Source organism: Saccopteryx leptura, chromosome 10 (genome assembly GCF_036850995.1).
Source record: "Saccopteryx leptura isolate mSacLep1 chromosome 10, mSacLep1_pri_phased_curated, whole genome shotgun sequence".
Classification (NCBI taxonomy): Eukaryota; Metazoa; Chordata; class Mammalia; order Chiroptera; family Emballonuridae; genus Saccopteryx; species Saccopteryx leptura.
This window is the reverse complement of record NC_089512.1, coordinates 50,522,642-50,536,441: the sequence shown is the minus strand read 5'-3', so window position 1 is coordinate 50,536,441 and position 13,800 is coordinate 50,522,642. Positions and strand designations below refer to the sequence as shown.

The following is a 13,800-nucleotide window of genomic DNA, read 5'->3' as shown; positions in this document are numbered from 1 at the left end:
TACAACTATTTTTTTTTGTATTTCTCTGAAGCTGGAAACGGGGAGAGACAGTCAGACAGACTCCCGCATGCGCCCAACTGGGATCCACCCGGCACGCCCACCAGGGGGCGACGCTCTGCCCACCAGGGGGCGATGCTCTGCCCCTCTGGGGCGTCGCTCTGTCGCAACCAGAGCCACTCTAGCGCCTGGGGCAGAGGCCAAGGAGCCATCCCCAGCACCTGGGCCATCTTTGCTCCAATGGAGCCTCGGCTGCGGGAGGGGAAGAGAGAGAGACAGAGAGGAAGGAGAGGAGGAGGGGTGGAGAAGCAAATGGGCGCTTCTCCTGTGTGCCCTGGCCGGGAATCGAACCCGGGACTTCTGCACACCAGGCCGAGGCTCTACCACTGAGCCAACCGGCCAAGGCTACAACTATTTTTTTTTATTTGGATGGTCTTTATTTCCACAAGTGAGAAAAGAAAATCATGAAATCTACATCCAAGGAGTAGGCAATGTTTATGCTTACTTTTAAAAAGAGTTTAGAGGCCCTGGCCAGTTGGCTCAGTGGTAGAGTGTTGGCCTGATGTGCAGGAGTCCCGGGTTCAAATCCCGGTCAGGGCACACAGGAGAAGCGCCCATCTGCTTCTCCACCCCTCCCCCTCTCCTGCCTCTCTGTCTCTCTCTTCCCCTCCCACAGCTGAGGGTCCATTGTAGCAAAGTTGGCCCGGGCGCTGAGGATGGCTCTGGGGCCTCTGCCTCAGGCGCTAGAATGGCTCTGATTGCGGCAGAGCGACGCCCCAGATGGGCAGAGCATCGTCCCTGGTGGGCATGCCAGGTGGATCCCGGTTGGGCGCATGCGGGAGTCTGTCTGACTGTCTCCCCGTTTTCAACTTCAGAAAAAAAAAAATAAATAAATAAAAAAAAAGAATTTAGAGATGCTGATATTAATTATTCAGATGCCACCAGATCATTTCAATGAAGAGCCAAAATCTCTATGGTAGATTATCAACTTGGCATTATTGACATTTTGGACTGGGTAATTCTTTGTTGTGGGAGACTGTCTTATGTATTGCAGAATATGTAATAACACTCTTCCCTTGGCCTCTACTCTACTTACTAGGTTCTAGTAGCAGGCCACTCCCCAAGTTGTGACAATCAAAAATATCTAGACATTGCTAAATATACCCCTCACCAGGAGAAAGAAAATCATATGCCAGTTGAGAATTACTGGCCTAGGAGAATTCTAAACTAATTTTCTGTCAAGGTGCTTTAATCTTATCAGTATTGTGGGCTCTAGCTAATATGCTAATATGCTTTTACATATATATATTTTTTTAATTTATTTTTAATTTTAGAGAAGAGAGACAGAGAAAGAGAGAAGGGAAGAGGAGCAGGAAGCACCAACTCCCATATGTGCCCTGACTGGGTAAGCCCGAGGTTTTGTTTTTTTTTTAATTATTTTTATTTATTTATTCATTTTTTAGAGGAGAGAAAGAGAGAGAGAGAAGGGGGGAGGAGCAGGAAGCATCAACTCCCATATGTGCCTTGACCGGGCAAGCCCAGGGTTTTGAACCGGCGACCTCAGCATTTCCAGGTCGATGCTCCATCCACTGCGCCACCACAGGTCAGGCTAAGCCCGAGGTTTTGAACCAGCGACCTCAGCATTCCAGGTCGACGCTTGATCCACTGCGCCACCACAAGTCAGGCTGATTTTATATATTTAATAGGTCTCAAGTTTTCTAATATATTGTCAATTTTGTGTAATTTAGTTATTTATTTACTTTTTAAAAATTTTTTTTCATTTTTTTCTTTATTTTTCTGAAGCTGGAAACAGGGAGAGACAGTCAGACAGACTCCCGCATGCGCCCGACCGGGACCCACCCGCACGCCCACCAGGGGGCGATGCTCTGCCCCTCCGGGGCGTCGCTCTGCCGCGACCAGAGCCACTCTAGTGCCTGGGGCAGAGGCCAAGGAGCCATCCCCGGTGCCCGGGCCATCTTTGCTCTAATGGAGCCTTGGCTGCGGGAGGGGAAGAGAGAGACAGAGAGGAAGGAGGGGGGGGAGGTGGAGAAGCAAATGGGCACTTTCTCCTATGTGCCCTGGCCGAGAATCGAACCCGGGTCCCCCGCACGCCAGGCCGACGCTCTACTGCTGAGCCAACCGGCCAGGGCCTAATTTAGTTATTTTTAATTTGGGCAGTTTTGAGTTTACATTATATATTTCTCATATAATTTAAAAATGCCTGGCCTGTGGTGGCACAGTAGATAAAGCATTCACCTGGAACACGAAGGTTGTTAGTTTGAAACCCTGGGTCTGCCTGGTCAAGTCACATATGGCAAGCAATCAATGAACAACTAAGGTGAAGCAATTATGACTTGATACTTCTACTCCCTCTTCCTTTTCCTCTCTCTGTAAAAATCAATCAATAAAAAAAATAAAAAATATTTTTAAAGCTAAGATATAAGAATAGGCACTCATTATACAGTGGTTGAAAGTATGTAAGAAAATATAAATAGAAGAGACAATAAATGTGAAAAAATAGGAGAGGACACATGTTCTTGAGGCTAGAAGCAATTAATTCTGTGGAGCAGTGATGATATATAGCAACAGTGGTATGAGGTATATCCTTATAGCTTGGCACAAGACGTTCCAGCTTCATTTTTGTTTGTTTGCTTGTGACTGGTTGATTTGGTTTAACTGTTGACTACATTTAGTTGGATGATTTCAAGATAAGATGAAGCATGATGTGCCTAGTCTGTGGTGGCACAGTGGATAGAGTGTGCACTTTGAATGCTGAGGTTGCTGGTTGGAAACCCTTGGACTTGCGGGTTAAGGCACATACAACAAGCCATCAATCAATGAATAACTAAAGTGAAGCAACTATGAGTTGATACTTCTTGCTCCTCAACCCTCTCTCTCTGTAAAATCAATAAATAAAAATCTTTAAAAAAAAAGATGAAGGATAAAGCAAATGTACTGGAAAGAGATTTTAATTTGCTTTCCTTTTTTTTTATTTAAAAAACTTAATAGGATGACGTTGATCAATAAGAGTACATAGGTTTAGTCCTGGCCAAATAGCTCAGCTGATGAGTGTGTCTTCCAGAAGCACAGAGGTTCCTGGTTTGATCCCTGGTTAGGGTACATACACGAACAGATCAATGTCCCTGTCTCTCTCTCTCCCACCCTCTCTAAAATCAGTAATTAAAATAAATTTTTTTTGGCCCTGGCCGGTTGGCTCAGCGGTAGAGCGTTGGCCTGGCGTGCGGGGGACCCGGGTTCAATTCCCGGCCAGGGCACATAGGAGAAGCGCCCATTTGCTTCTCCACCCCTCACCCCCCCCTCTTTCCTCTCTGTCTCTCTCTTCCCCTCCCGCAGCCAAGGCTCCATTGGAGCAAAGATGGCCCGGGCGCTGGGGATGGCTCCTTGGCCTCTGCCCCAGGCGCTAGAGTGGCTCTGGTCGCGGCAGAGCGACGCCCCGGAGGGGCAGAGCATCGCCCCCTGGTGGGCAGAGCTTCGCCCCTGGTGGGCGTGCCGGGTGGATCCCGGTCAGGCGCATGCGGGAGTCTGTCTGACTGTCTCTCCCCGTTTCCAGCTTCAGAAAAATACAAAAAAAAAAAATTTTTTTTTAAAAAAGTACTGTATTTCCTTCATGTATAAGACACTCCCATGTATAAGATGCACCTTAATTTTGGGGCCTGAAATAAAAAAAAAATGTATTACATAAGGTTATTGAACTCAAGTTTTATTCATCATAAAATTCATACAACTCCTCATCACTGTCAAAACTCCCATTAGCTTGTTTTCATCTGTGTCTGATGACTCGTCCTCCGTTCCATCTTGGCCATTTAAAATGCCACATTTCTCAAATGACTTGACAACCACTGTATAAGATGCACCCAGTTTTTAGACTCCAAAGTTTTCGAAAAAGTGTGCGTCTTACATATGGGGAAATACGGTTACATAAGTTTCAGGTAAAAAAAATTTTTTTTAAAGATTTTATTTATTGATTTTAGAGCGAGGAGAGAGAGAGAGAGAGAGAGAGAGAGAGAGAGAGGAGTGGTAGGGGGAAGGTTGGAGGCGCAGGAAGCATCAACTCATAGATGTATCTCATATGTGCCTTGACTGGTCAATTCTATGGTTTCAAACCAGCGACCTCAGTGTTCCAGGTTGACATTTTATCCACTGTGCCACCACAGGTCACACCAGGTGCCCAACACTAAAGTCAAATCTTTTCCATCTTATACATTTGTCACTCTTTACTCTCTGCCCTCCCCTTCCCGCACCCCTACCATGCCCATGAGTCTCATTTTTATAGCCCACCTATGTGTGAAATCATACAGTTCTTAGCTTTTATTACTTATTTTACTTAGTATAATGTCCTCAAGGTCCATCAATCTTGTTGTGAAGACTTGTCTTTTGACTTTTAATGTTTTTTTGCCAGGCGGATATTTCAGATTTTTGTGTAGTTTCTTTTTTTCCCCTTGGCTTCTAATTTCTAATTCCAATTCTGTCACTCTCTGGATGTGTCACTTTATCCTTTCTGAGCCAGTTTCCAGTTCTGTACAAGGGGTGGTGATGTTGGTGTAGCTTTGATGAGTGTATCCGGACCTAAAAGCCGACAACGCTTAGTAGCAGGTAACAACTTTCTCCGATTCCGAAACCGGACACCTCCTACCTTCTCAGACCGCGGCCCCAGGAACTGCGTGTTGCCCGGCCTCAACTTGCGCTCTACGGAGCCACGTGAGTGGCTCCGCCTCATCTCGCTTCTGACCAATGGACGAGTTTCGTAAGGCGTAGAGTCCCGCCTCCAAGCCTCCTGGCCAACAGGCGAACTCCGTCTTGCTCGAAGTCTCGCCCCTCGCCGATTAGAGCAATGGGAACTCTCGGTCCGGCGCAGGACCCGCCCCTGCCGCACGCCAGGAGGCGGGCTCATCGGAGGCCCGTGGAGTCGGGTCTCGGGCGGAGGCCTCAGGATTGGGGTGGGCGGCAAGCGGGCGGCCGTGGAGGGACGTCTGGGCAGCGGCGCAGGGACAGAAGGGGCGGCTGGGCGGGCCGGTGATATTCCGAGGCGGCGGACTCAGGCACCGCCGGCTCCTGAGGGGGCGGCTCGGGCCCCTTCCGGCCCGGGCTAGTCGGCGAGGCCGCGGGAGCAGGGCGGGCTACGCGCCGGTCCGGCCCTGCCCTGCGGCCCGCCATCGGCGTTCAGTGCTATGCGCCCGCTCTGGGGCTTTGGGTCCGGCCGCCAAGTGTAGACCTTAAAGCGCCTGTAGTCTTCTGAAGCGCTTTGACATCTCTGAAGGGCTTTGAATAGCAGCGCTTTGTAGTCCCGAAGCGCTTTGACATCTAAGTAGCGCAGTGCAAACTGGAGTGTTTGGTAATCGCGGAAACACGTTGTGGGCTTGGAAACCGAACCAAAGCTTTTAATAAATCTTGCAGCGTTTTGACTTCTTCGAAGCTCTTTGGCATCTCTGAAACCTAGAGAATTGTGATGGGCAGTGGAAAGAAGGGGGAAAGGTCAGTAAGACTGGTCCCTGGCTCTCACCTTCGGGCTTGACCTCGCCCAGCGGGCCCCCGGGGATGGTGGGAGTCTGAGGAGGGGCAGCTAGGCGGCGTGGTGTTGGAATCCCCTCTTTACCATGCAGGTGCCCATGGCGTCGGAGTGGCGCAAGGTCAAGTACCACTGGAGGAGCACTTCGGAAGGATGTTCCCGAAAACGCAGCTGCCTTCGGGAGACCAGTGATGTGGCCCCCTCCAGACGGGCATATCATAGCTCTGCGTCGCGTTCTGGAGGGGCCAGCAGCCCCAAGCGCCTAAAAGCCCAGGAGGACAATGTGGTCTGCACACCGATGTTGTCCTGGGACTCATCCCGTCGCAGAAATTCCTCCTCCTCTTCCTCCTCCCATTCCTCTGGCCCAGGTGTGGAAAGGGCTGCCTCCAAAGGCTGCTTGATTCGGAACACACGGGCTTTCCTGTCGTCAGGGGCACCTCCTCTGCGCCCTGCCAACCCCTCTCTAGAAGAAATGGCTTCTCTAGAGGAGGAAACCTGCAGCCTTAAGGTAGGTGGCTGCAATGCCTTGCAACTGGTAAATCCCCTTGCACGTGGCTTGAGATATTGGGGATGGGAATTTTGGTGAAAGGAAACTAAAAAAAAGATCACACTCTTTAAGATCTGTAGGGTCTTCCCAGAGGGCTACTTCATGCAGACACAGAAGACCAAGCAAGCAGTTGGCCAGGGAGGTGGCCTAAAGTTCTCTAGAGAGGTAGTTTTCAAACTTGGCCTTACTTTGGAACTACTTGGAAATGTTTAAAATATTCAGGTTTGCCTCCCACCCTTATTTAAGTGGGCTAGGGTGTGGTCTGGGCTTCCACATTTTAAAGGCTTTTCAGGTCATTGTAATGTGCCTCCGAGTTGGAGAAGCACTGCAGTAGAATGTGGATTGCATGCTCAAGAGACACAGATTTGTCTATTTTAGTTGCAAATTTAAGGAATTGTGTCCTTGTACTTTGAACCACTCTGAATGGAAACCAGGGAATAAGAATTTGATTTTTAGCATGTTTTTTCACTAAAGTGGTTTCCAGCACATTGGCGTTGTGGTTGGTGGGGCGGGAGTTGTTCTGCAGGTTAAACATTTAGTTCCTCAGTGGGAACACACAGGACGGTTTCTGAGTATTTGCTAGTGGACTAAGCAGTGCTTCACAGAGGAGGTTTACATTCATTTTTGATTTACCTTTTTTTAAAGGGTAATAACATTTTCCCAGATTTTTTTTGTGAGTGTGTGAGGAAAAGTTAAACATGAGTCTGTTGGAAATAAAAGCAAATTCAATTCTGTCGCTTGTAGCGTGCTATTTCCCCATTCGAGTAGAGTGAGCATTAGCTGACATCACTGGTGGTACTGTGTAAGCTTCATCCACTTATTAAATCCGGATTTGAACAAATATTTATTGAGGGCCTAGTTTGTGTCAGGCAGTGTTCTAGTTGCTTGGGATTGATTCTCCAGTTACTAAACAGATCACTGCCCGATTAAGAGTTTACATTTTAGGTTTTGGAGCACTGAGCTTTGAAAGGTGAGGAGTTCTGCATCTGGAAGAAGGAGGAGGTCTCTATGTGGGGAAGGGAAATGATGGGCTGTCACTAGAGAAAAATTATTTTACAGAAGCAGTAAAAACTAGGCTGCAAGGAAAGTGGGTTTGTCTTGGTTTCTTATGTGGAACTGTGAAAGGAGGCTATGTTTGGCTGTTCTACTTGGGGAACAATTGAGCTAAGTGCCCCAGCTCAGGTGTTTTCAGTGTGTGCCACGCAGAACTCTTGTATGGGCTCTTGGGGATTTTTTTTTATTTTAGCTATTTACTTTTTTTTTTTGTTTTACAGAGACAGAGAGTCAGAGAGAGGGATAGACAAGGACAGACAGACAGGAACGGAGAGATGAGAAGCATCAATCATTAGTTTTTCGTTGCGCGTTGCAACACCTTAGTTGTTAATTGATTGCTTTCTCATACATGCCTTGACCGCGAGCCTTCAGCAGACCGAGTAACCCCTTGCTCTAGCCAGTGACCTTGGGCTCAAGCCGGTGAGCTTTTGCTCAAACCAGGTGAGCCTGCACTCAAGCTGCCAACCTCGGGGTCTCGAACCTGGGTCCTCCACATCCCAGTCCGACGCTCTATCCACTGCGCCACTGCTTGGTCAGGCTCTTGTGGATTTTAAAAAAATTTAATAGTGACTTGAAAAGCTTTGTCTTTGGCATAATAATACTGAATATGACTTGTGTAGATAAGGTAGATATAGGGTTTGCTCATATAATTTAATCTTTCCTTCACCCTTCTTGATGTGATTTCAGTGGATTTGGGTACAGCATAAAATAATATCAATTGATGAAATTTAACTTCACTAGCAACTACAAATAGAGTGAAGCCTGGTGTTGGGGGAGCAGGAAAATTAACCTTGCTTATTTAGTCTCTGAGGTGTGCTGCATCCCTGGTGAGGCTGTCCTGCAGATCGGGAACTCAAGATTTAGGTTGTAGCCTGTAAGCCAGGTGGGTCTGATCTTTTTAGGGACCCACCTTTCTCTCATTTAGCCGTTAGGGGCCTTGTTTTGCTAAAATCAATTCAGTGGTTAACCAAGGAGCAATTAATAGTCCGGGCCTGTCTCAAAAGTCTTTGGGTTCACTTGTGCTCTGCTTGGTCAATAAACATTTGAGGGTTATTGTGTGTCAAACACTGTCAGGGCTTGGAGCCATTAGATGGCTTCTCAGGAACACAGTCTTGTCAGGATGGTTATCCTGACCCGGGACTGTTTCACAATGTGATATGGTGGAGTAAAGAGCTCAGAATGGAGGCTGGAGAGCTAGGTAGGGGCAGATTTCTATGGGGTTTTATTAGCCAAGGGAATTTGGATTTTATTCTAAGCCATTAGAGAGCTTATACAGGACTCTACAGAGGGAGAGCAGATTTACATTTTTGAAAGATCACTCATGTTGAGTGAGGTTAGACTATGAGGATGTTGATATTATCCATTCTAATTGTTCATCTCTAGCACTGCCAGCGGCTCTCCCAGAGTGTTTGACAACAAGGTGTACAGTAATTTACTCATCTTTATGAATTACAAAATGCCCCCCTTACCTTCTGTTCAGTCCGTACCTCTTCCCCTCTATCTCTGCAATCATGTGTGAACTTGTTTATCTAGTAAGTCCTGTCAGCAAACACTTGCTACTGACTCAGCACAGAGGTCTCTATGCCAGGTCAGAGAATATTCAGGGGAGAGATGTCTGTCTTAGCCCGTTTTGGCTGCTATAATAAAATATGACAGACTGGGTAGCTTATAAACAACAGAAATTTATTTCTCACAGTTCTGGAGGCTGGAAGTGTGAGATCAGGTTGCCAAGAGGGGCAGGTAATGGCTCTCTTCAGGGTTACAGACTTTTCACTGTGGCCTCACATGGCAGAAGGGATCATGGGAGGTCTCTTGGGGCCTCTTTTTATAAGAACATTAATCCTATTTCTAGGAGCTCCACTTTCATGACCAAATTCCTTTCCCAAGGCTCCACCTAGTACCATCACCTTGTGGTCAGATTTCAACATAAGAATTTTTTTTTTTTTTGTATTTTTCTGAAGCTGGAAACGGGGATAGACAGTCGGACAGACTCCCGCATGCGCCCGACTGGGACCCACCCGGCATGCCCACCAGGGGCGACGCTCTGCCCACCAGGGGGCGATGTTCTGCCCCTCCGGGGCGTCCCAGAGCCACTCTAGCGCCTGGGGCAGCGGCCAAGGAGCCATCCCCAGCGCCTGGGCCATATTTGCTCCAATGGAGCCTTGGCTGCGGGAGGGGAAGAGAGAGACAGAGAGGAAGGAGGGGGGGTGGGGGGTGGAGAAGCAAATGGGCGCTTCTCCTATGTGCCCTGGCCGGGAATCGAACCCGGGTCCCCCGCACGCCAGGCCGACGCTCTACCGCTGAGCCAACTGGCCAGGGCCAACATAAGAATTTTGTAGGGACACATTCAGACCATAGCTAGACTGGAGCATTTTGGAGTCACTAGAGATTCCTGCTGGCCAACCTTACATTGTTTGTTCCCTGTCACCTCTAGGACAATTGACTGAGAGATTTTTCTCAAGTTTTAAAGGTAACTGATGATCTTTGTTTATAGAGAAGGTTACGTGTCTCTATTATGAACAATTTTACCTACTTTATGTTTAGTCTATTATAATGTGTTGAATTTTATATTCACGATAGGAAAGGAAGAATGGAAGGGAAAATTTGAGCGTTTCTAATGTGATAGACCTTGATCAAATATGATTCTCAATGTTTGACCTATAGAGACTCTCACAGAATACTCAGAGTCTTGTGAAGTAGTTAGTATTATCTTCATATATTCGATAACAAATATTTACATATTGATTAACAAATATTTGAGCACCTACTATGGGTGGGCACTGGGAAAATGAGTCTCAGAAAGGTTCAATAACTTGACCAAGGCCATACAGCTTGTATGCAGCAGAGCTGTGATGTAATCCCAGATCAGTCTGACTTCAAAGGCAACGTTGTTTCCACTGCTGCCCTAGGGAGTCCTGCTCCTTCCTGGCCCAGCATTAGATGTAAGGGATGGAGAGATAAGAGGACAAGATCCTTTCCCTGAGGAGCTCTTCTGCAAAGTGACATAGCCCAGACGCACGAAACCATTGTGTGTCTTGGCTCTTGAATCCTAGAGTTTTCGCATGTGATCCCGTTGCCTGCCCTCAGTAGATGTCAAGTGTTTGCGTACAAATCTGTTTTAGAGGCTGGATGTACAAAGAATAAGGCAGTGATTGACAGACTGAATAATCATTCACCACAGTGCAGTGCATGGAGTGTTGTAACAGCAGTATTTGAAGTACCAAGGCTCAGGAGAGTGAGTGACAAACCAGGGTAAGTTCTCACAGGAGAGGTATCATTTGAGTTCTGGTGGGAAGGAGGAGGAAAGGACATTTCAGGCAGTAGGAACAATGTGTGTCCAAAGTGTGTTAGGAAATACTGCTGGTCTTAAGTGCTTGGGACACTTCTGGTTCTTGTGGGTCCTCCCTCCCTTCTTCTCTAGCACCTTTCTCCATTCCCTGGAAGCCTGGGTGTATGGGAAAAGGTGAGAGAGGAAGCTAGAGAGGAAGGTCGGGAGCAGCCTGGGAAGGGCTTCCACTCGGAGGAGTTTGGGTTATTTTCTGCAGGCAAATGCAGAGCCATTGAAAGGTTTTAAGCAGAGGCATGACATTGCCAGATTTTATTATTATTTTTCTAAAGATTTTATTCCTTTAAGAAGAGAGAGAGAGAGAGGGAGGGAGAGAGAAAGAAAGGAGGAGGAGCAGGAATCATTAACTCCCATATTTGCCTTGACCAGGTAAGCCCAGGATTTCGAACCTGCGACTACAGGTTAGGCACATTGCCAGATTTTAGAACTCCAGCTCATTGTAGAGAAAGAATAAGCCTGACCTATAGTAGCACAGTGGATAAAGCGTCGACCTGTAATGCTGAGGTCACAGGTTTGAAATGCTTCCGGCTTCTCCCCCCTTCTCTCTCTCTTTCTTTCTCCCCTTAAAGGAATAAATAAAATCTAAAAAAAAGAAAGGATGGGAGAGAGTAGGCTGGGAGCTTGTTAGGAACTGTTGAAATTGTTCAGGCTGGGCACTCTCCCTCTCTCCTTTTCAGAGCACACCTGTGCCTTTCCTATCCTCCTCTTCCCCCCAGGTTTGTTACCTTTACCCTTTTCTCTCCTAAGCTCCAAGGGCCCCTTCTTTTGCCTCTGTAACTTGTTTCCTGAGCCCATTTCTTGTGCGTCTGTGACTTTCCTTTTTTTTCTTTTTTTCCAAGTGAGAGGAAGGGAGATAGATTTCCTCATGCACCCTGACTGGGGCCAATGCTTTGCCCATTTGGGGCTATGCTTACAACGGAGCTATTTTTAGTGCCTGAGGCAGAGGCTCCACAGACGCATTCTCAGTGGCTGGGGTCGATGCACTGGAACCAGTTGAGCCATGGCTGCTGGAGAAGAGAGAGAGAGAGAGAGAGAGAGAGACAGGATGGGAAGGGGGAGGGGTAGAGAAGCAGATGGTCACTTCTGAATGCCCTGAATGGAAATTGAACGCTGAGCCAATGCTCTAACGCTGAGCCAACTGGCCAGGGCCGTGATTTCCTAAATAAAAAGAAAAAAAATTTCTTCATGCTGGCAGTGATGAGAGCTGGAATGACATCTCCGCTCAATTTTTCCCTCTTGCCTACTTTCAGAGATGCACACAGTTCACTAAGCGGTACTGCCAGGAAAAACAAAATCTCTTTTTCAAAGCCAAATGGTTTGTTTCTGCTCTTACTTTTATTAATTAATTATTTATTTACAGAGAGAGTCAGAAAGAGTGATAGATAGGGACAGACAGACAGGAACGGAGAGAGATGAGAAGCATCAATCATCAGTTTTTTGTTGCGACACCTTAGTTGTTCATTGATTGTTTTCTCATCTGTGCCTTGACCGTGGGCCTTCAGCAGACCGAGTAACCCCTTGCTCGAGCCAGCGACCTTGGGTTTAAGCTGGTGAGCTTTTGCTCAAACCAGGTAAGCCCGTGCTCAAGCTGGTGACCTTGGGGTCTCGAACCCGGGTCTTTGCATCCCAGTCCGATGCTCTATCCACTGTACCACCACCTGGTCAGGCTGCTCTTGCATTTTCTGCCTAATCTTTACCTTTACTGCCTTCTATATCCACTGTTTTTTTTTGTTTTGTTTGTTTTTTGGCTTTTTTAAGATATACTGATTTTATAGAGAGAAGGAAGGGGAGTGGGAAGTATCAACTCATAGTTGCTTTTTTTGTGTGACAGAGACAGACAGGGACAGACAGGCTGGAAGGGAGAGAGATGAGAAGCATCATTTCTTCGTTGTGGCACCTTAGTTCTTCGTTGATTGCTTTCTTATATGTGCCTTGACTGGGTGGGGGGCAGCAGAGTGAACGAGCCCTTGCTCAAGCCAATGACCTTGTGCTTTGAGCCAGCAACCTTTGGGCTCAAGCCAGCAAACATGGGTCATATCTATGATCCCATGCTCAAACCAGCAATGCCACGCTCAAGCCAGCAACTCCACGCTCAAGCTGGTGACCTCAGGTTTCAAACTGGGGTCTTCTGCATTCCAGTCCGATGCTCTGTCCACTGTGCCACCACCTGGTCAGGCGTATAGTTGCTTTAATTTAGTTGTTCATTGCTTGCTTGCCATATGTGCTTAGACCAGACAAACCCAGGGTTTTGAACTGGCGACCTCAACATTGCAGGTTGAGGCTCTTTACTGAGCCACCACCAGTCAGGCTCTATTCACTATTGAAACTCTTCTTCAGAGATCTTAGGTACCCATGGTCTTTGACATTTCAGCCTTTGATACTGTTTCTCAACTTTCATATTTTCCCTATTCTTTGGTGGTTTCCAGATGTTAGGGGGAACTTGAATTTGAATCCTGGTTCTGCCTCTTTCAATCCATTTGGCAGCATCCCTCTGTAAAGAGGGATGACAGCTGTGGCAGCTCTGTAAATTTTAAGTCCATATGAAAATATAAGATGTTATATTCCTAACCTTTTTTATTCCTACAAGTAAAGTCCTGGTCTTTGCTACCAGGGTTTGTAAGTTGGTGGTCCATAGACTGAATATGGCTTGATAGGTCCTCATAGTATTTAAAATTTTGGAAAGTTTACATTAAAAACATGTATCTTGCCTGACCTGCAGTGGCACAGTGGGTAAAAGTGTCAACCTGGAACGCTGAGGTCGCAGGTTCAAAACCCCAGGCTTGCCTGGTCAAGGCACATATGGGAGTTGATGCTTTCTGCTCCTCCCCCTTCTCTCTCTCTCTCTGTCTCTTTTCTCAAAAAAATGAATACACAAAATCTAAAAAGAAAAAAAACATCTACCAGAAGACATTAAAAAAAAAAAATTAAAAAACAAACATGTGCCTCATTCTGGCCAGATGGCTCAGTTGTTGGAGCGTCGCCCTGATAACTCGGGTCAGGTCAGTCCCTAATCAGGGCACGTACAGAAAGATCGATGTTTCTCTCTTTCTCTCTCCCTTTCTCTCCAAAGTCAATAAGTAAATTAAAAAAAAAAAAAAAAAAATACACGCACATGCTTCTACTCCAAATCTCTGCCTTGAACTTAAGACTTGAGTGACCTCCTCCTCTTTCCCTCTTTCTATTTTCTTTTCTGTTTTATTTTTCTCTCTGGCACTTTTTACTCTCTAACATATGTACTGCTTTTCCTCTGGTTTTCCCTTTCCTCACCAACTAGAACATAACTCCGGGAAGCAGGCAGGTGTGTACATGTTATTGAATGCTAAACCCCAG

General features: G+C 46.8%; 1 protein-coding gene, 1 non-coding gene and 1 pseudogene across 3 annotated transcripts in view; 2 read left to right on the top strand and 1 right to left on the bottom strand.

Moving 5' to 3' along the window:
* The window catches only part of LOC136382484 (metallothionein-1A-like), a 269,363-nt pseudogene that overhangs the window by 211,598 nt on the left and 43,965 nt on the right, over positions 1 to 13,800 (bottom strand).
* On the top strand, positions 522 to 597 carry TRNAI-GAU (transfer RNA isoleucine (anticodon GAU)). Its single transcript has one exon. It is a non-coding gene; the product is annotated as a tRNA-Ile (tRNA).
* TATDN2 (TatD DNase domain containing 2) overlaps positions 4,900 to 13,800 on the top strand; it is a 34,641-nt gene continuing 25,740 nt past the window's right edge. For both annotated transcript variants that reach the window (XR_010747231.1, XM_066351525.1), the window contains exons 1-2: positions 4,900 to 5,490; positions 5,619 to 6,032. Coding sequence is in view for 1 of the 2 variants with exons in the window: in XM_066351525.1 (XP_066207622.1) it covers positions 5,625 to 6,032 (408 nt within the window). In the remaining variant the exon portion in view is untranslated. The remainder of the gene's footprint in view (positions 5,491 to 5,618; positions 6,033 to 13,800) is intronic.